Source organism: Anabas testudineus, chromosome 4, assembly GCF_900324465.2.
Source record: "Anabas testudineus chromosome 4, fAnaTes1.2, whole genome shotgun sequence".
Lineage (NCBI taxonomy): Eukaryota > Metazoa > Chordata > Actinopteri > Anabantiformes > Anabantidae > Anabas > Anabas testudineus.
Window position 1 is genome coordinate 14,333,568 of NC_046613.1, and position 21,180 is coordinate 14,354,747.

The 21,180-nt window shown below is 38.7% G+C and overlaps 1 protein-coding gene across 10 annotated transcripts in view; it reads right to left on the reverse strand.

Annotated features, from left to right (window-relative positions):
- The window catches only part of adgrl2a (adhesion G protein-coupled receptor L2a), an 88,242-nt gene that overhangs the window by 31,738 nt on the left and 35,324 nt on the right, over positions 1-21,180 (reverse strand). For all 10 annotated transcript variants that reach the window (XR_003297888.1, XM_026345238.1, XM_026345229.1 and 7 more), the window contains exons 3-5: positions 18,790-19,003; positions 9,032-9,141; positions 1,974-2,774 (exon numbers count right to left, since the gene is read on the reverse strand). Coding sequence is in view for 9 of the 10 variants with exons in the window: in XM_026345238.1 (XP_026201023.1) it covers positions 1,974-2,774; positions 9,032-9,141; positions 18,790-19,003 (1,125 nt within the window). In the remaining variant the exon portion in view is untranslated. The remainder of the gene's footprint in view (positions 1-1,973; positions 2,775-9,031; positions 9,142-18,789; positions 19,004-21,180) is intronic.

The window sequence follows — 21,180 nt, forward strand, 5'->3', positions numbered from 1 at the left end:
ACTTTTAACACCACAAAAGAATTCTGATGGCTTGTTTCAGTGCCTAGTGAAGCAGGCACTGAAACGACCATCAAGATTTCACAGAGAGGGCGTCCAATGACAGCCAGAAAAAAGTGCCATCATTTATGTGTCAACACCAGCTATGTGGGAGGACAAGTTTATTGACATCTTGATGATCATCCTGGACCACTCTCCCTTGCACCCATCGACTGCAACTCAACATATATTAGTCAGCAGCAGGGCCATGCTCATGTCTAATTTGTCAAGAGGAAAGCACAGTCTTTGTTGACATTAAAGTAAAGATGTGTGAATACAGAAGCCCTAAGGAGAAAATCCAGTGTATCAGGTCTAAACACACTTTACAGGAAGAGGAGTGGGCTTCTTCGAGTGCTTGGGAGGTCTGACTGTAGAAACAGTTCAAGTGAAATAAAGTGTGTTTCTCATGCACAGAGGCATGACATAAACAAATAATTTGAATGTAGTGCTATTTCATGGCGGATCCTTTTAAAAGCCTCTAATTTCTCCATAAACTGTAATGAGTGTCCATTGAATGAATTAATAAATCAATGGAGTGTGTACTCTGTTTATATGCAGTTTAGTCGAGCTCCTAAAGGCTCTAATGAAATTAAAGGCAGTTGTAGACTTGTCCGTTGACTCCCCCATTGATCTGTTTACGGAATCTAAACATAAAAAGGTATGCTCACATTTATTTTGATTAGATTCCAGAAAAGGTGATATTATAGGCATGTTACAGAGACTGTGTCTGGAAATTTAAAGCGCTGCTTAAAATTCTATGTACGAGGGTGTGAAATTATTTTTTTGGGCATGACTTAAATAAGGAAACACATCTTGACTGGGGCACATTCCCACTTCAAACTTCAAACATGTTAGAGTTTGAATAATAAAAAAGGAAACAGTTTTATCTTGTTCTGCATGATTGTTGCTGTATCCTACTCAGTGCAGCCCCTGCATATTAAATTCTGCTTTCAAACCTGGACTACGTTCTTGGTTACAGTCAAGCTTGCCTTGGTTCGGCTAAATTGATGCTGTCCCACTGGCTGAACCCAATTTAGCAGCCCTAGCCCATGTCCTATCAATACAAATGTGGGCGAGCAAGCACATTAATAAATATTGAGCTCTTGGATAATCTGTGGAAAAGTTGCTTGACCTCAGTGGTTCATCACTGACTGTGTTGAGCATTACGTGGATTTAGGACTCTGGGTGTGGAGGGGATTAGGATAATTACTGTTATTATATTCTCAGTGAAAGGACTATTGCAGGCCTAGACTAGTCGCCCTTCATGTTTTGACAGTTAAATTAAAAACATACAGTACACTGCTGATGTGACCCTGGATGATAGATCCTTCTCTCTTGTGTCTACCACCTCTTTCTCGCTAAGACAAAACCTTGAAACACTCCGCCTAATGAGTGCGAAGTATTTTTTTTTTATAGCTGATGGAGATTTGGAGCTTCAGCGTCACTGGGGGAATGATCTAACCTTGCCCCAGGCCAGACTTTACACCTGTCCAGGCATGTATGTTTCCAGAGGTGAGAGTATATATCTCTCTCCCTGTCTTACTCTCTCTAAAAAAAAGGGATATGCTAGCAGGGGTCCCTTGAGCCATAGCACCAGGGACTCAGGGAACGCTTCAATGGTAAACCTCCCCAAATCCTCTAGATACTGATCCCTTATGATATGGTAACTGGCTTCGAGGTGTTGTTTACCACAGAGCCCCACTCACTTCACCCCCTGAGATGCTTTCCTACACTCCAAAGCTTCCGTAACATATCTAGCACATATTAGATTCTAAATTAAAAATCAGTCAGCTGTGACACTTGATACATAGATGGGGAATACCGAAGAAAAGAAATATGAGAGCGTACTTGACAGCAACTAAAATACCGGTTTCAGCAATGCAATTTAACATTATTGTCTGCAGAAGAAATCATTGTGGGGGGGACTGGATTCTTACCATGTGCTGGATCAGGTGGGCCAAACTCCAGATTATATCTCAGGATGTAAAAATTATTCCACACATAGAGCTGGTTATCTCGCGGATTGTAATCCACAGCTGCAATGTACTGGTACTGGTTGGGAAAGTGGATATCAACATATTCCCCGCGGTTCTGTTTGGTATTGTAAATGTAATCGATGAGACTCTTGCTGACCTCACTTTCATTGTCTTCATAGGTGGAGCGGACCACGTACAGTACTCCACAAACCATGAAGGCATTGGAGGCTGAGCGCTTGTCATAGGCCGTGTCCCAGGTAGCCTCAAAACGTAGCGTATATGGGTTCAACTGACTGATTACTATCATGCCGTTGTTCTGCTCTGTGGCGTAGATCACCCACAGCCCATTCTCATCTACTGCAAGGTCAATGTCCGTTTTACCGCCCCACTTGTAAGGCGACGTGTCGTGGTAGTTGGCATTATTGATGATCGCCTCACCACTTTTAATTCGAGTCCGCAGGTCAAACTTCACAATGTTGCGGGTACGCTCCTTGTTGAAAAACACAGCTCCATCGTAGACGACGAATCCCGTCCCATCTACTCGGTGGGGCAGCTTATAGGTGATTGTTTGCCGGGCGTTTTGAAAGTCATCCAGGGAGGAATACTCAATGAGAGTGTCTGTCCTATAAGGAGTCCAAGGCATGAAGTAGATTTTGTCGCCGGCTTGCAGTGGGTCTTTGCACCAGGCGCCTGCTTGTTGCTCCGCTTCAAATAGAAAGGACGGATCACCGACAGCTTTCAGAGTCCCAGGACAAAGAAAAACTAGTAATGGGAGAAGAGTAGAATAAGAAACATAAACAGGTTAACATATGAAAATAAAATCATACATAACTACAATGAAACTAGAATCTCTAATGTCTTCATTTAGTTTTACAGGTTGTCCATAAGGAGTGGGGGCAAACAGACATTAAAGAGAGGCCAAACACAACTAACAGCTATAGCCAATATTCACAAGCAGTATAGTATTTTGGTTTTGTGCATAGAAAGACAAAAGGAATAGTAAAGTTATTAAGCATAATCTTTAAATACATAAAATAAGCTTGGCCCCATAGACATTTACACAAACAAGGGGAAGTAGAACAGAAACAAAACTTAACAAAACAATTGGTCCTGTAAACAAAAATAAAAAAATGCAGCCAACTAAAGTCACTTGGCAACAGACGGGAGAGGTTATGAGAGAGCAAGAGTCAGCATTCTGCAAAATGTTTGTGTGTGCTTAGCCGTGTCTCGGTTACACCACCTTTTTCTACATTATATACCTGTGAGGCTTGTCATTACGAAGTGGTGCAAATGTCACAACCATTAAAAATAAAGAAATAAAGAAATTAAAAAAACTTTCATTAAGGGTCTCTTGAGGTGTTTTGGTTGTTGCTCTGAGGCATAGGAGGCATAAGAATCGACAGAGGAAAGAGCAGCAAGTGGTCAGGTGAGAATAATGAGGAGAAGAGTGAGAGAGAGGGGGACTTGAACAGCAAAGGGACAGTACAATGCAATAGCTTGAAAAAAGGGCCAAGAAACACTGTTACCATGGCATGCTATGGAAAAGGATTGGAAGCCAGGCAATATGAGATTCAGCTGAGTACCAAAAGCACCCAGAGAAAATGAGGAGAGGAAGCCCCTGTGGACTGCAGCCAATACGCCCCCATTTACATCTTTTGGCTGCCGCTGTGCTGTGTCTTTTTTATGGCCAGCCTCACTTCCCTTGTTGCACTACTTTGGTCATTAACATTACATTTGAAGGGATTCTGAAGATAACGTCTGCGATGGGTTTGTAGGGGCCACCATGGGAAAATAGGTAGTTTACAACTAGATGCCACAAAACAAGGAGCTAGGTTTGGATCGTGTCTGTTATTTACCTTTTTGCTCCACTTCTATTTTAAGCGTTGGAAGAGAGAATGAAAGGGGTGCAAGGGGAAAAAAACAGATTAATATGAATAAACTGTTATCGCTACGATTACATATGCACAAACACGTTAAGAGACATGGACAAACAACAGGTACACCTATTCAGAGAAAGCAAGTTGTGAGTTGAGTGTGAACGCTGTCACGCGGTCGCCAAGTTCCTGTTTTAGAAAATGCGTCAGATTAGAACATTGAGAATGGCCTGATCACATTTGTGATCAAGACCAAATGATTTATAGCACAGTGGTGGGTGGATTTCTCATTGGACAGATCGCCAACAGCCTGTGAGTATGGATCATCATAATTTCAGTGAGGTTCAACATCTCATTTACAAGTAAAAGCTAATAGATTTTGTTGGATAAATAAGAAATCAAGTCTTAGTTTCACAATAAAAATAATAAAAAAAAGTCAAGAGAAATATCAGTTTAGCTTTACAGTAAATCCTGGTAAAATAATTAGTGGGTACTAAACATATTTTCTGTGACTCAAAGTCACTGTGGCCCCATCCTGAAGATATTACAACAGTAAACTGTGATTTATTATAGAACTATAATGATGTAGTATGTTAAATATAATAAATTAAGTGGTTGAAAAGAATTATCAAATTGCTTTCAAACTGTGATCTCCTTAAATCCACCCACCACCATAAAGCATGTCTAAGTCTGTGAAAAAGACAGTTGTCATTTCTTTCTTATATAACAAAATAGTAAATATATGTTTTGTATATGTTTACTGCTGTAAATGATCAAAAAACTAATAAGATTTTAACAACAGAAAAATGCTGATTTACCATTCTTGACCAATGCAACACCTGACTAATGACAAGTCTCTGCATAACAATCTAATCTTACTCTACCATTTAAAGTTATGAAGTCGTACATGCAGAGAAAAATCCACCTAACTGTGGCCTTATCAAGCCATTGACTAATCAGTGTAAATCATTGAAGCAGAATGCATTAATTTACACTATGTGCAGTCACTGCTAAAACACAAGTCTATTATAATTTAGCCAACATGGGCACAATCAAACAAGGCACTCGTGCTAAGAAGCATTACCCACGCCATTAATCTAAGATGTCAGCAGCTGATTTACAAAAAAAAAAAAAACTATCAAAAAACTTATCAAGCATCCCATAAAAGTCACCAACTTATTTTAATATGCAACAGCAAAACTGAAAGTTTATAGAAAGTTATTTCTAAGTTTACATAGAAGCAAAAAAATTATCTTAATAAAATCCATGTTTCACAGGTTAGGCTAAAGCCCAGGTCAGACTGGGAACTTAACTCGCCACCTCGCTGTTTGTTTAGAGAGGTGTTGAGAAGATTAGTGGGAATCAAACAATAAATTTTCCAAAAATGTAATTCTTGGAAAAAAGAAATTACCACAAATGCTTAAAAGGTTTTAATACGTTGACACCAAAGTTATTTAAAGTAGAATCTAGTTTATTTAATGTAGTTACACTTTTGAAAAATTATTTATACAAATGTGATTTAGGCACATTGCTATTTTACATCTCTTAATTTGAGAATGACTCTTTAAACAATTTAGTAGCTGATTATCGGTGATGTTAATCTCACAAGTACAAACTGCATACACCACCTCTTTTTGCCCTCGAGCTACAACCCTGTTAGTTTTTGGCCACATTTCTCTCACATTTTGGTCTCAGAGGGCTTCTCATAAATTAGGTTCCCCCTTGACTGTGGCAATCTCAAGCTCCAATTAGTGCAGGTTGATATCAGAATTTAAATCTGTCCTAATTGTTGAGTCTGACCTGGGCTTCTGGAGCCAAAAAGCAGTGGAAACTAGGGATTCAGAGGGATCCATAAATAAATGCACGCCATTCTGCAGGAGAAATTCAAGTGTGTTGCAGCTAACTAAGAGATCAAGCATAGATATGAAGCAGACAAATTAAAAACAGTTGAATTCTCAGAAGCCGGCTCAGCCACATAGAACAGAGGAGGCGAGAGGAGAACAAAGAGAGATGGTGTGAAGGAAATCTGGAAAGAGAAGGACAACACATGACGAAGACCTGATGACGTTAATAGAAATGTAATAATAGAAAGAGAAATCAGTGTGATCAGAAATCAGTCAGTGGATGAAGACAGTAAGTCAGATAGCCGAGGAGGTTTCCTGCAGATTGCACAGGGGAAGGGAAGAGAATCAGTCACTTATAATACAGCAACATTAAAACAAACAAACATGAGACACACTCCAACCCACACTTACCCCAAACTTATCCACTACGTTTTCTAGGGAAGTACTGCTTTCTATCAACTATTAGTCAAATTACAAATATTATTAAAGACAACTATTAATAAACAGTATGAGTGTCTTATCAATGGTATCAGTGCATCTAATGTTATTTAATATTGAAGCATCTTGTAAACTACACTGAATAAATAAGTAGAAGAAACAGACCGAAAGGGACCCAAAACTCATGGCTTAACTTCAATTTTCATAATCTGGCCATCACTGTCACATCAAGTTGAGGGTTTACTGGCATTAGCATCTGATGAAAAATGAAAATATTAGCATTGAGGACTGTTTATGCCCACTGGCAATTTCACAAGGTTAGAGGAATATGGCAACTTCTTTTTTTTCTCTTCTTCTTCTTTTTTTCCACCATCTTTCAGTTTCTACAGAACACGCTTAATAAACAAATGCCTTGGCTTTTATGTTGCCTGATTCAAGCAATTACTAGAGCCAATTCAGAGGGTGACTCAGTGCCAGGTGAAGGCAAAATTTACATCCTTGGCTGGAACATGCAAATATTGTTGCTAATGAGGGCAGTTCATGACAAGAACCAAATTATGAAGCCAAAAGGATGAAAATGGTGGAAATGTAGGCAACTTGTTGCAAAGGCCACAGAAATGAAAAATCCTAAATTGCTTGCGTGATTATGCAAAGGCTTAGACAATAGAATGAATGAATTAAACACAACATTACATTCAGTCGGTGGCAAACGAATGACAATTTATCACATCGTGTTATTAAACAGCTGGCTATATTTCAGGGAACACACAGACTTGAGGAGCAGTGGTTTCTAGTCCAAATGAGGACACTGTCTGTGGTCCCGTCGTCGATCAGCTTAATGGGGATTAAATTATTTTTTTTTCCTCAAGTCTTGTATCCCAGCAAATCTAGAGGATCCTAAGCTCCTGAACCACTGCTTTAATTGCAAATCTCTGTATTTGGCATATGACCCTACTCTATCTACTAGAAAACCGCAGAAAAGTCTTTGCTATTGAATCTGAAAATTTTAGTAAGGGTTTGCCTTGGTGTGGAAGAGCTCAGTAAATCTTCCCTTATGATACCCTTTCCCTGCATTAGTCTGACTCTGCTAAATTATCTGGAGTATATGGATTTTATTTTGGGGAAGAGGAGATGGAGGATTGGTAAGAGGAAAGCAACAAACATGGAACTTGCCTAAAAATCACATCAATCTATCACAGTTTACAACAGGGCTTGTGTGGGGAAGGCTGGACTGGGCTTGTGTGGACTGGATTGGACTGGGAGAACACTAAGCACTTACCAGGGCAGTTGCGATAGGAAACATTCTGTGTTCTTGGTCCTATTCTGGTTGGGCATGGACCTTGAGAAGCAAAAAGACGGCGCTACAGACATGCAAGTTTGAAACTGCTGGGAGTGACGTGAGGACCTGTTTGGATTGGTTATTTATTAATTATTTGTTAGAATATGCCAGAACTCAGAGTCCTTGGGCAAAAGTGCATTTTTCACCACACTATGCACACTATGGCAGGCTTTACTATTTTCATGGTGAAAGAAGGAGGCAAAAACACAATCATAACAGTGGGTGGACATGGGTGCACCTTGAGGCTAATCCTACTATTAAGGTTTGAGGTAACACAGCAAGACACAAGATCAATACTTCACTTAACTATGAGGCGAGCAAAAAGCAACAAAAGCAAATAAATAAATAAAAGACAAGCAGTTTAAGGTAGAAGCTACAGGATTAGGCTCAAATAGTCATTATTGCCTATTCCATTTTTATTTACAGGTCCTCAAAGCCTTGGAGATGTCAACCCTTAATTTGTAAAGGGGTACACCACCTAATGATGTTCACTTATGCATTCTCATTCAACATGGAAGGGAACAGCTTGGACAGGTAGACTGGTAATGAACAAAATAGAAGTGAACTGTAGAAGAAAGGTGCATAATTTACTGTATATCTGGGCTTAACTTCTTTTTTTCCGTTTGATTCAAAACTGAAACACATCTAAAGACATCAGTCTACAAAATACTCATTTGAATCTACAAGTGCTGCCAAATACTATCTTCATCACTCCCACTCTAATTATTTCAGTTCCACCTGATTAGTGATTCTGGCAATTCATCTAAATCTTTGTCATTAATCAGTTTGTAAAGGTTACATGGGGGAATTTCCTTCACAAATTGCAAATGAACATGGCAGCTTAAAGGACAAAGGGGAATTTAATGCAAAGGGCAATCTAAAGATTGTTTGGGAGCTGAATGGCAATGAATATTTTAACATCCAAGGAGCAGACAAAATGTTAACACTATCTCTTTAGATGAAATATTGCCTTGTTGACTTATGAGCGGAGCCATTCTGTTCTGTTACATAACGAAACATCTGTTAACATATTTCAACAGCTGTTGCATGGATGTATATTAAGCCATCAAGGTGAGCTGCGTTTTTTGCCTGATAGACTTCTCCGTACAAGACTTGAGTAATGAAACACTCGCTTGCCATCACGGAGAGTCAGCATGACTTCCTCTACCCTCGCTCTATTCTGCTACCACATAACCTGGCTCGTCGATCCGCTGGAAACACGGTGAGCACATCAATAATAAAGGCAGTACAGAAGAGAACCCAGAGTGTTTCACAGGTCATATTTCATGAAAAGTTCATAGTGTGACACAGATGGAAGAAGAGACAGTGGAAAAAAGGGTGCTAGAAGGTGTTGCAGACGGAGAAAGCAGAATCTCTGGTCGAGGCAGAGGGATGGAATGGGAAAGGAGATGGTGACTCAGAAGAGAATGAGGAGGCATATTAGAGAAACTGAGGATGGGATGATTGGGGGTGAGGAAGGGAGAAGGGAGGGTTTTCAATTCATGACAGAGGGGGCGTACTTACTGTAGGGCACACACTCATACTGGACCTCCAGGTACTTGTAGGTCCCCGGGCAGGGGTCAGGGAAGACATCTGAACCCGTGATCACAATGCACTGGGTCCTATTGTTGCATCTATCAGAAAGAAAAAAAACAAACAGAAACAGACTTTACAACCATAATCTAAATGTGTCTTTCCAAGCAAAGTAAACAGCTGAAAGCAATCACTATACAAGTAGATCACAGTCTCCCCCCGAAAAAAATCCAAAACAAGCATTTTCAAATCAAGATGAGAAATATTTTAACTTTCTGACAGGCACCTGGCAGAAAGGATGCTTTACTATTTAGCATACTAGCAATAAAGTCAGGGCCAACTCCGCTGCTTTTCGCTCAGCATGTGCCTTTTGGGTCTCCTCCACACACAGTATGTATAATGTGTGAAAGAAGTGCTTTGTGTGCTGTACTATTGTGTGGGTCTGTTTCAAGGACTCAGATTATCAGTGTGATTGTGTATAGAACAAAGAAAGAATCTAAAAGGTGGTATGAATTTTTATTATTATTATTATTATTTTGCTTTATGCAATAATAACCAGCAAACAGTGTCCTACATTCTTGTCTAAATGCATTTTTCTTTCTTTTGTCTTTTTGTTTGCCTGTCCCTGGTTGTAGCCTAATTACATCCACATCAGGTCCTGCTCACATGTGTACGAGTGTGATATTGTTGATACACACACTGAAACTGCTCTTTCGCAGTTAAAAGTAAACTAACTAAAATACTTAGAATGAGATTTCAACTTAATTAAATGTAAGAGAAAAGCACAATTCAATGCAACAAATATCAGTGGAAAACGCAGAGTCTTGTTCACTCTAGGCAACTGCAACGTGATGCTGGAATTTACCCCCTGCATCGGTGTTTGGTGGGGCGCATTTGCATGGGATAAACAATGTCTGTCTTTCATTCAAATGTCCCGACTTATTGATTTGAACTGGCTCCTTCTCTCTACATGCTGAGTAGCTAGATGAGGCTCTTAAATTTGCACCCAAAATGCCATCAAAGGTCTCATTAATGATTACCACTGCAGCCTCTATAATTCTAGACCCAGAAGGGCAGAAAATTGCGAAACACTCATTAAGTCATAAGGAAAAAAAATATTATTAATTAATAAATACATTTTTTTAGAATGAAGTTTGTGTTTAGCAAAAAACGTATATTTACATAGATTCACAAGAAATAAAATAATAATTATAAGGAATCCAATAGAATAAAGACTCAATTTGCAGCAGTGTCAAAAGTTAATTTGGATTCCTGCCTTTAACATCTGCAGAGCAGACGCCTAACTGAGCCTGTGGGGTGCTCTGACGCTCGGGGTTTCGCAGGTGACCACCCTTTTGCTGTACTGAAATCATGATAATGACATCAATACCCTGAACAAGCTGTCTTCGCTGCCAAAGGGACCTAAAATTCTATCGGCAATGTGAGGAGCCCGATCAATAACTTGGTTCTGCTGATTTAGCAGGGACCAGAGATAATATTTGTTTCTCCTTATCATAGACCAGTGCACCCATTTACAGTAGATCATTGGAAAATGTATTACCGGTTGCATTGTATTGTGCTTTGGGTTTTGCCTTTGTTTTGGGCTGCTGAGGTAATCACCGCTATGTGTCCAAATGTTATTAATACCACATTAGGTAGCGCAGTGGAACAGTGGTGAGCTGGTTACTGTTGAGGTGTACAACACTGAATAGACACAGGGGGCTGGAAACTGGTTTCAGAACCAAAACAGAATGAAAACAAGCACATTTTACCTGCAGAGAATGAAAACATGCAGTAAATTACGGTTAACAGCGCAAGAGACGTGTCCAGTAGCTACACAAACGGCTTCTGTGTTAAAGTGAAAAAGCCACTAAATTATAATAACGGCAGAGAAAGAAATTAGCCATTACTTAATCTTTTGTCACATTCTCCTTCCTCCTGTTCCTCCCAATCAGCGTGTATGCCAATAAAAACATTTCACACATTTTTCTTTCACATACATTTGATGGAGAACACTTTTTTTTCACAAAAGGAAATATAAACAATATTTTTTGCAGCATTCAAACGGCGTATTATATCACAGAGCTATAATAACACATATTTGTGTCTACTTCTCTGTGTGTGTGTGTTTCTGTGTTTAGTAGAGGTCTCAAGGGGTATTTCACTTTACTAATGACCTTCATGTGTGATAACAGATGAGAATATCAGCATATTGTATTTGTTTTTATGGAAATGAATTTCTGTTTTGGAATTAAAACATGTACCTCATGCTGGGCTCGTAATACACCGCTTGTTTTTGTGGGTAATATTTCATGACTTTGCGGCACTACTCATATATTATATGGTCATTTTGATGATTCTGTCCTCTTTGCATGCATAAGCGTATCATGGCGGAGCAATATAAATTACAGTGCTTTATCTAACAGATTCCAGGATGCCCAGGAATGAATGTTTGATTTATATTAAGCACGTGAAACGGAATGATATCAAAAATAAAATTCATGACACACGTGAGACAGAGACCTGTATCATTTTCCTGGCAAATTAAACAAATGTATCAAACAACACTGGGGAAAAAAAACACCTCATATTTCTTTGGAAACAATATTGACATAAGTGTTGATAGCACTTGCTGATATATTGCCCTAATTTCAGAGCTGTGGAAGAGAGGCACCCTGATCTGTGAGATTGTGTGACTCTTATTCCATCTCATCTGTGCAAACCTTGAGCATCTCCTGAGACCAATTGAAAAAGCCCTAATGGCGTCTTCTATGCATAGTCCTAGCCCTCAATTTGAGAGAGCGTATGTAATTGAAATTCCAACCATAAAAAAGTTGAGCTTTTGGGCTTGCCAGGGCACAGGTCTCAAAGTGCACACTAATTAAATACATGTAAAACACGATATCTCTGACTATCTTTTGATAGTCTCAGGCTATATAGTAATTAATCATGTACATAATGAATATTAAGTCAAATGAATCGTTTCTCCACTTTTCAGTTGCTCCACAGGATTTCACTGACAAAAATGTATCCTACAATACTAAATAAATGATAATAAGATCAAGATGACGTAGATCTGAAAAGGACATCATTTGAGTTTTTTTGGTGATTATTCTGTGCTTTACACATTTGTGATATTTTCATGAGCAAAGGATGTAAAAACTAAAAATAAAATGACTGAGTCAGTGTTTTAAATGAATCCTAATTACATATTAAGTCATAAATATAAATACACAATAAATAAAAACACTATATAGTAGCCAAAAGGTCCTAAAAAAGGTCAGAAGCCGTAACATTTTTTCTTCTTCAAGTTGAACCATAAAGACGGAGCTACTTTCTGCTTTTATTGCTTCCATTTCCTGAGCCGGCCTGTTAATCACAGTGAAGTATTCCAAATGTAATCCCATCACATCTCTGACCTTTTGGGAGAAGCAGACATCAGTACAATTAGAGTGTCATAGAAAATGCTGCTTGGATTTGATGCAAATCTCCTTTAAAAATGAGCACTCCCCTGCTGACAGCAGGAAGGGGCGCAATAAGATGCAGACAAGGTGTAACTGATGGCACTCCTGATACCATGTATCCACATGCTGTTTAACCTTTTCCAAGGCCATCATAAAGCACGCCAGAAGAAGAAGTGGACATGAGGATAACGTGCTAAATGAATAATAAATTGCCTCCGGTAAGAAAAATACACATTTACCCCACCCCCCAAAAAAAAAAATGAAAAGCGCTGTAAATGGGCCTAAATCAAATCTGAAACCATACATTTAATTCAGATATTATTTCTATTAACAGAACAGATACAATGTTCTTTAAGTAAATGTAACATCTGCACATACAGTATTTTGCCTGTTAAAATACTACATAGCTTTAATTGTATACATCAATATCCAAGGTAAAAATGTAAATAAAAGGTCTTTGAGTTTAAATTGAATACATGGAGGAAGCTATAGAGATCTTTTGGAACCATATAAGGTTCATCAGGTGATACGTCATGTGCTGCTCAGGAGACGGGGCCAGTTAAACTATGGGTGAGATGCTTCTTAACTGATGAATCCCACATTGCTTAGCCTGCCGCTGCTCAATTTGCCATCCTTCAACACTCCATAGCATTCAGGAAGCCTACACAGCCAACTGGAATTCACAATATAAAAAATAGCGGCAGTGAAAACAATTGCTGTGTAACTGGAGGAGGAATGCGACATGAGTGAGGGGAGCGCATTACAGCAAAAGGCACAATCTACTTCCTGGTGCTCCCAGTTTGAATTTCAATCAAATTAGCGTCTCTTAAACTCAAAGTGACCCGTCTAGCTCCATTTCATCTGAAATGCTGATGAGGTTCATGGCACAATTATCAAGGCAGACATCTCTCTCAAGAGGCAAGCCTGTTGATAGCAGACAGGCCACTGAAAAATTAAATCATTTGCGGGGCCACAGAATGGCAGCAAAAGGAACAATCTGTTGCAAACAGATACACAATTTATAATCACCACTAATTTCAGTACATTTCAAACAGGGTGGCCAAATAATGTTTCAGGAAATAGGTCATTAGAAATTAACCATTAGCATCCTGCTTTCATCATGAGGTCTGATCCAATATACTAAGATATCGCAGAAACGTGTAATTGCTGTCATATGCTTGTGTTTATGTTGTATTTATTTGAGCTGCCAGTGGTGCTCCGTGGGGGGTTTCCAAGCTCATGAATACTCAAGGGGACCGTTGTCTAACTTACATCCATCCGTCTCAACCTATTGACTTTTAAACCAGCAAAAGTAGCATAAAGTCGTAAAAGTATATTGTCAAACTGAAATATTACTGTGACGTCCCTCAGGTCTAAATATGGGTTTAATGAGAGGGACGTTAATGCTATGCTAACATACTGAGGCATAAAGTCAAAGCTACACAGAAGCGGTAAAATAACAAGGTCCAGTGCTAAATCAGAGAATATGACTTGAAGTGACTTGACATGGTCTGTTATTTGTATATCCTCTTTATAAAGTGATAATTTCTCAGTTTTATCAGAAAGGTGATAATTTATATGTTTATTATTAGTGGTGGAGTCGTACTGGAATACATTAAATTAAGAGGTGTTTCTAATAATGTGGCCCCTTATTTTTAAAACATGTATGTACAGTGTGTTAAGGTATATTAAGGTTAACCTCTAAAATTCATTTCCTCATATAATGTTTTTACTTTATATTATTTTATTCCGTGTTGGTGTTATTTGTTTTAGCTATTTGCATTAGTTGTTTGCTTAATGATGATCACTGATGACTTTTAATTTAGCACATCATCACCAATACAGTATTGAATAGACAGCAGTTTCATGGCTCATGAACTTATGTACACCCCTCTGGAACACCCAAGCTGAATCTGGATCTTTATGAAATCTTAATCTACTGTGCTTTAAATAAACACTAGCCCCGTATGTACAGAAAGGAAGAACAAGGCAGCGTGCTGTCAAGCGGCAACAATGCAGTTCCTCTGAGAGCCATGCAAGCAGTCCTGTCACTGATATAAATAGTGTAAGCAACATCCTTTAGTTTCCAGAACTGCCTTAATTTCATTGCGGAGAACTTGGAAAATACAGTTGATTACTCATCATTTTAACTTAACTAAGTTAATATTTGTAAAAAAATAAAATAAAATCAGACTCAAGATTCACTCAGATTCAGTTGATAAGGTCATTACATTACAAAAAATGTCCAAAGTGATGAGTAATGATCATTTTTATAATAATGATAATTAGCTTGGTCATATCTTTCCTGTAATCTCAGTGATGAATTTAACATCCTCTGTTAGGGAGCTACACGCATTGATCACTCTGTCAGTGATACGCTCCTTGGAAAACCCATGATCCACAAGCATGGCAGAATCCAGTCATGTCATGTTACAGCAATCAATGACCTTGTTATCAAATACTTACAATGAAGCTCATTAGTCAAAGAGAAATCAATAGAAGTAAGCCACTTATTCATATCGTATATCTTAATATTTTCTTTTTAGTGAAAATGATTAGTCAGGGTTTGTCATTGTCATCTTTACTGCTCCTCAAGCTACTGTGATGAGGTTGGAGGTCAGATATTAATCATCAACAGCCGAGCACCAGAAGTTAAGTATGTGTAAAGCTGAATGTACTACAAAATATTATTTCTATGCATTTAAATTAAAATATGTGAATCTGGTGGTAGATATTATCTCTGTGTTAAGAATGTGCTGTTGTTGTAATGATTATCATTATCATCAGTGCAGATGAGGAAATGAATTATTAACAACCAAAATCCTGAAAAGAAGAAGATGAAAAATCACTTTGCTGAATATTATTATCAATGAATTAATTATTTTCAAACTGTACTGCCATGCAGTTTCACATCTGCTGGGGAGGTGTCCATGTGAAAAATTCCTGTACAGATTATCACCCACTTGAGTCGACTAATTGCTTGCAGCTGAATGTTCTAATTGAGCCACAACAGTCCTAAGGCTATTTTCATAAAATCATTGTGCTCATGAATATAATATGCCAGCCAGATATAAAAACAACTCAGAGTGCCAACAGGATCTATCAAACTCAGTGAAGCCTCAATCCAATTCTCCACACTTCAAGACCACATCAATTTCGGATGTTTAAAAGTGAACACAGTTTTCCACAAGTGCTAATGTGATTTTTCCCACACGCTTAAATTAGTAGGCCAGTGTAATTATGGCAACAAATATTTTTGGCTCTTCAATGCTTTATTGATAGAGACTGTACAGTAGAAAATACTATTCCCACCCCCCACCCCCCCCACACACACACACTCTGTTCAGACGGTTGCCCCACATATGGAAAATTTCAGGAGGTTTAGCCTCAGCAAGACCCGGAGCACCGACCAGCGTTTGGACTTGTGATGAAGTGAGAGTCTCAGGCCGTGGAGTGATGAAACAAACACTTCATTCTGCACAGGCATGAAAATCCACCACATTTCTCGGATGAGGATAATTATTTTTGGCAGCAGAGGCATTGTTCATTACATTTGCTTCCTATTTTAGTCTATTCCTGTAAATAAATGGACAAGAAAAAAATCTCACTAATTAGTCCCATATGCAATCTTGGGCGTTTGTCAAGCTTTCCTTGAATCTGTTTTCATGAAAGTGGACTGTTTTAAGTTGGGTTGCTGATTATGCAAACACTTTACGCTTTTATGATATTGACTATATGTGAATTTAACTGTGTGTCACATAAAAATAAAATCAAGAAAAACAATCGATGTATGCCACCTTACGTAAATATGTCACTTGTTTGCATCAGATTTTCTCTTTTGGATTTCTTCCTGCTGTATCAGATGTGTCTTTTTGTGTGGGTTTTTGAACCTGTGCTCCTCAGAGATGTGTTTTGTATAACAGGACTTGTTCTTAGAACACACATACAGTATTCCTGTCTTTGCTCTGAGTACAATAGCTCAGCAGTGACATTGAAATGCTAAAAACACATCTTAAATATCATCTGAGCTATGGTCTCTGGTGCTCTGTGGATATGCATATTTGGAATGAGCACGGGTACGTGTATAGACGCTGGTGAAGAATGTTTCGGCAAGACTGGGATTTGTTGTCAGGCGGCTCCTGGTGGGTCAGTATTTGTGCTTCAGCGGACTGTTTTTGAAAGAGCAAGGCCACAAATGAAACAAGCCGGCTGCAGCCTTTCAAGACAGACAATGTGAGTCAGCTATCTGACTTCATCAAATAGGACTTGACAATAAACCCCCTGAATACAAGGGCTCTACTGTATTATTTAATTATTTTTTATTTCCCAAGGCGACTTGCCAGAGTTGCTGACGGTCTTACACAGCCCAATATTTCTCTCTGTGGCACTCATATATCATTCCTTCCTGTGCACTTTGACTCAGATGGCATCCCTATGTGACAACTGGTCTCATGTATACGGTCTCACGTATGCAGTGGTGCCCGTGGAACCCTGCTGAGGTACGTGCAAGAACATGCACCGCCATGGGATTGGTTTTCCGCAGTAAGTCATCCTTCTTTGCACATGAGTGATATTTGGAGAGACAGTGGCTCCGAAATGCAGGACATCTCTGTGGACAGTGATCAATCAGTGGGTGTCTGGGAGCTGTTTGACGAGTGACGTTTCTTTAAGTTGGCTGTGCCAAGAGCCTGACCTTAATCTGACCAACAGGATTTACCAAAGAGCCAAGAGCAGTATGTTGAGGTTCAGGAATTGTGGAGGAGATGGCACACTATAAAAACCCCTGCAGTCAAATATTTAATCGAGTAAAAGTATATATTGGCAACAAAATATGAATAATGTAAAGGTAAAATAAAACAGTTCATTAGGCAGAAGTGTCTCTGTCAGTGTGATTATGATGTTATTTTGTTATTTAATGTGCTGAACAATATGATTTATGTATTTATATGTAAAGAAAATACTTTCATGTTGTAGTTGGTCAAAGTGGAGCTATAATGTCCTGGTTAATTTAAACTACTGCAGTGCATCATATTTTAAACTGCTTTGTATGTTAAATGTAATACAGCGACAATACGAGAAGAACTAATAATTACAGCTGGAAAATTAACCACTGGCACAGAAAACAATTCAATTTGTACTACACAATTTATGGCACATTTAATTGTGTATTGTTAACTACACCCAGCTGCCAGATGTAAATAATAATACTCCATCTGGAATCCAAATATTTGATATTTATTTCAAAAAGAAGAAAGACAACATCACCACAATATATTAGCTTTGGGGCTTCGTTACAGGGCGAGTTTGTGTGGCTGCAAATCAACCGAATGAGTAAGTTGTGCATGTGTCTTGCACACTGATCACTTTACATTAGTGTTTTTTAACATTATCCTAACACTGAGAAAATGTTTGCTGACATATTTAATAATTTATGACTGGACTATGTAAACTTATTAGCACAAAAATTATTTCTCTTATTTTATATAACAAGCATTTATTTTGTTGTTTTATATTATAGGCACAGACACACACACCCACACACACACACACACACACACAGAGATACACATTAAACAGATTTCACTAAGAGCAAGTGGCTCCGCTTCACTAATAAAAAACAAAGCTAACAGTAATAGACTAATGTAAGGGTACTTAATCTAGATTGCACATTTGCAAGGTAATGTATTTAACAGAGTAAATTACAATAGACAGAATAATTACCCCCTGCAAGCCAGAACAGGTCTGCAGTTTGTCAGTTGAGTTAAATGAGGAAGGACGGAAAATCCCCCTTCGCTTTTGAGAATGTTATTGAAAGGTTTATATGTTTTGTTTTCATTAATGTAGTTGTCAGTTTTGAGTTTTATTACTGGGTTCTCCGTCTGTTTTTCAGCCACGTTCCACCTCCCAAGTTCCGATGAACTTTCTAATTCTGTTCCTTTCAGGCTCAGCTGCCTCGGTATTGGTGCTAACATTAAAGCCTTGAAGGTTATTGATGCTGTCAGGCTACTGTTGCCTCTTTCTTTTTCAATCCACACATTCAGTTCTGCTACTGCCGATCAATGGCAGCCCTGTTCTTGTGCAATTTAATTTTTAAACATAGGAAAAATGGATGGAAAAATATGCAATTTTACATAAATGGAGATGTTGACACTGTTCCAGATCTGCTTGTTCAGGGCAACTAGACACCTGCTTTTGTTTAACCCTGTCAATTATATTTTAAAGGCTCTGTAACTTTGACAGATACCAAGTTTTGTTGGTGCGGCATGGAGATGTCTGCAGTTTTACCTTTGTGACATGATCTTGTAGGCATCTGGAAGATAGCAGTTGGTGTTCTCCATCTGGAAAGGGTCGGCGTCGCAGATCTTGTCATCTGTCCGGCCATAGTTGGCACTTTCGATCATTATGACATCACTTCCTGGACATCGCAGATCAATGGGGTAACCCTCACAAGACAGCTCTCTCCGTACTAAGCCAAATGGCAGGGCAGCTCGACTAAACCCTGAGGGAGAAGAGAGAGAGAGAGAGAGGGAGATCTATCAGTGCAAATCGAAGGCAGATGTGTAGTTTGGCTGAGAATGAAGAAGATCGTGTGAAAGGTGGAAAACGCAGGATGCTAAAGCTGGATATACAGGAATGGACCATTTTTTTATTTAGTTATCTCACACTAAATAAGACGAATATGTGGACAATGAGTCTTGATTGGTCTGCTAGCTTAACATCAGTATATTGAGTGAACATTTCAGACCTCAACCGCACCAGTGAGCTAATGGTGTTAGTATGTCATCCCCGTGCCTTCACTGGCTGAACTCCTGAAAAAATCAATAATTGTCATTAAAGTCTAGTTTGCCGACTAAATTGTGTGGAGCACTATAAGTCCTAACGACTGCCTATGTAAGTACATTGATACAACACTAATTACCAAATCAGACAGCTGACGGGACAGTAAAAATATACAGCTCATTTAATAATTTAGTTAGTATTAATTCAGTCGTCCATCAATGTTTTTTTTTTTTTCTTTGTCATACTTCATTGTCATACTGTTCATTTCAATACAGGAACACACTGTCATCACAGAGTGTATCACTAGAGACTTGTGGTTTACTTGGAATGCTTTTTTCCTATCCAAAATGAAAAAGTACAACAAGCATCTGTAGAACATGAGTGTAATTTAATCCACTTTGCAGAGCTGCCGATCGAAAGGAGGGCTATTGGGAGGTTGGAAGAGAGAAAAGTTTGCTTGTGTGTGTGTGTGTGTGTCTGACAGGGAGAGTGAGGGTGTAGGTAAAATAGAAAAGAAATCAATATTGTGGCTTTGTGCTCTGCAAATGTGAACAATGCCAAAGCAATACTTAAAGTAAAAGTGAACTACATATAGAAACCATAGCAATCCAAATAGCAGGTATTTTTAGTCAGATCAGCTTTCTGCAGCCATCATTCGCCAAGTATTAGAAAAGAAGGGCATAAAGCTTAATATGTTGCCAGCTGCCCCTCGGTGGACTTTGACTCTCTGACTAAACCACTGGCGGAGCTGAATAATAACTAGAGTTTCCCTGTATTCGGTGGTGACTTCGCCACCTCTTTGAGCATTTAAATAACACTGTTGTTACCTGCGACTTGGTTGATGGCTATGTTGTTAGCGTTTCCAAGCATCTATTTCCCTAATGAGCTTTAGTTCACAGTCACAGGAGAGAGGAAGAAAAAAAAAAAAAAAAAAAAAAGCACTGCCGATGCACTAATTTGTTTGGCACCTGGACAAGTCCGACCAATCTGTATGTGCAGTTGTTTATAATTATAAAGCACCTTTTCTTTTCATGAGTCATCCTGTGGCGTTCTTTGTGTGGCAACAGTTCACTTAAAGCCTCTGACTTCAGCTCAGCTAAATTGGCCCGAGGAAGGCTAAGTTCATGTTACCCTATCGGACACTTCATCAATTAACTACCAATACAATTATCTTTGTCTGATTAAATGCTATACTGCCATGGCAGGGGATTAGCATTCTGTATTCTGCGCCTGGCCAGGAAATGCTGTGGTATTTTATAAAGGAAGATAAATGTCAGTTTGTGTTGCCTCATTCTCTGTTTGTAATCAGGTAAAAGTCCTACTTCTAACATGCCCAGTGAAGAGCTCAGGGTAAACAAAGAATATATCTGTACGGACGGGGACAGTCGCCTTAGCCCATCTAACCTCTACCAAGCTTATTTTGTGTGGGACCATACAATCATAAGTGAAGGATCTTTTATCGTATACTTGCTCTTTTTGACAGCAAACTTTCTCATGTGACCAATAGGCATGAAAAAGTAAAGGCTTTCAAATATGATAGGTTTCAACAATATTTCATTTTTGGAGGCCTTTTGTCTCTGGAGTCAAAAAGAAACGCTTAAGGTGATAAACAATTTATCAGAGATGTTGGCTTGAGAGGAAAAAGCCCAAGTGGAAAAAAATGAAAACACTGCATGTTTGGAACAGGACTTGACAGCCAATCTTGAGTTCGTGTCAATGCACTCCAGCATAACTCCATCAAAAGTCAGCAGTACAATAGTGTAGTAACCATAAGAACTGATGTTAAACATCAGTCAGTGCCATATTAGAATTTTTATACTCAAACCTGACTTGAAAATGGCAGATGTATAATGGCTTGTAGATGTAACATGGCTTTTCTTTCACCAGTTGTCTTAT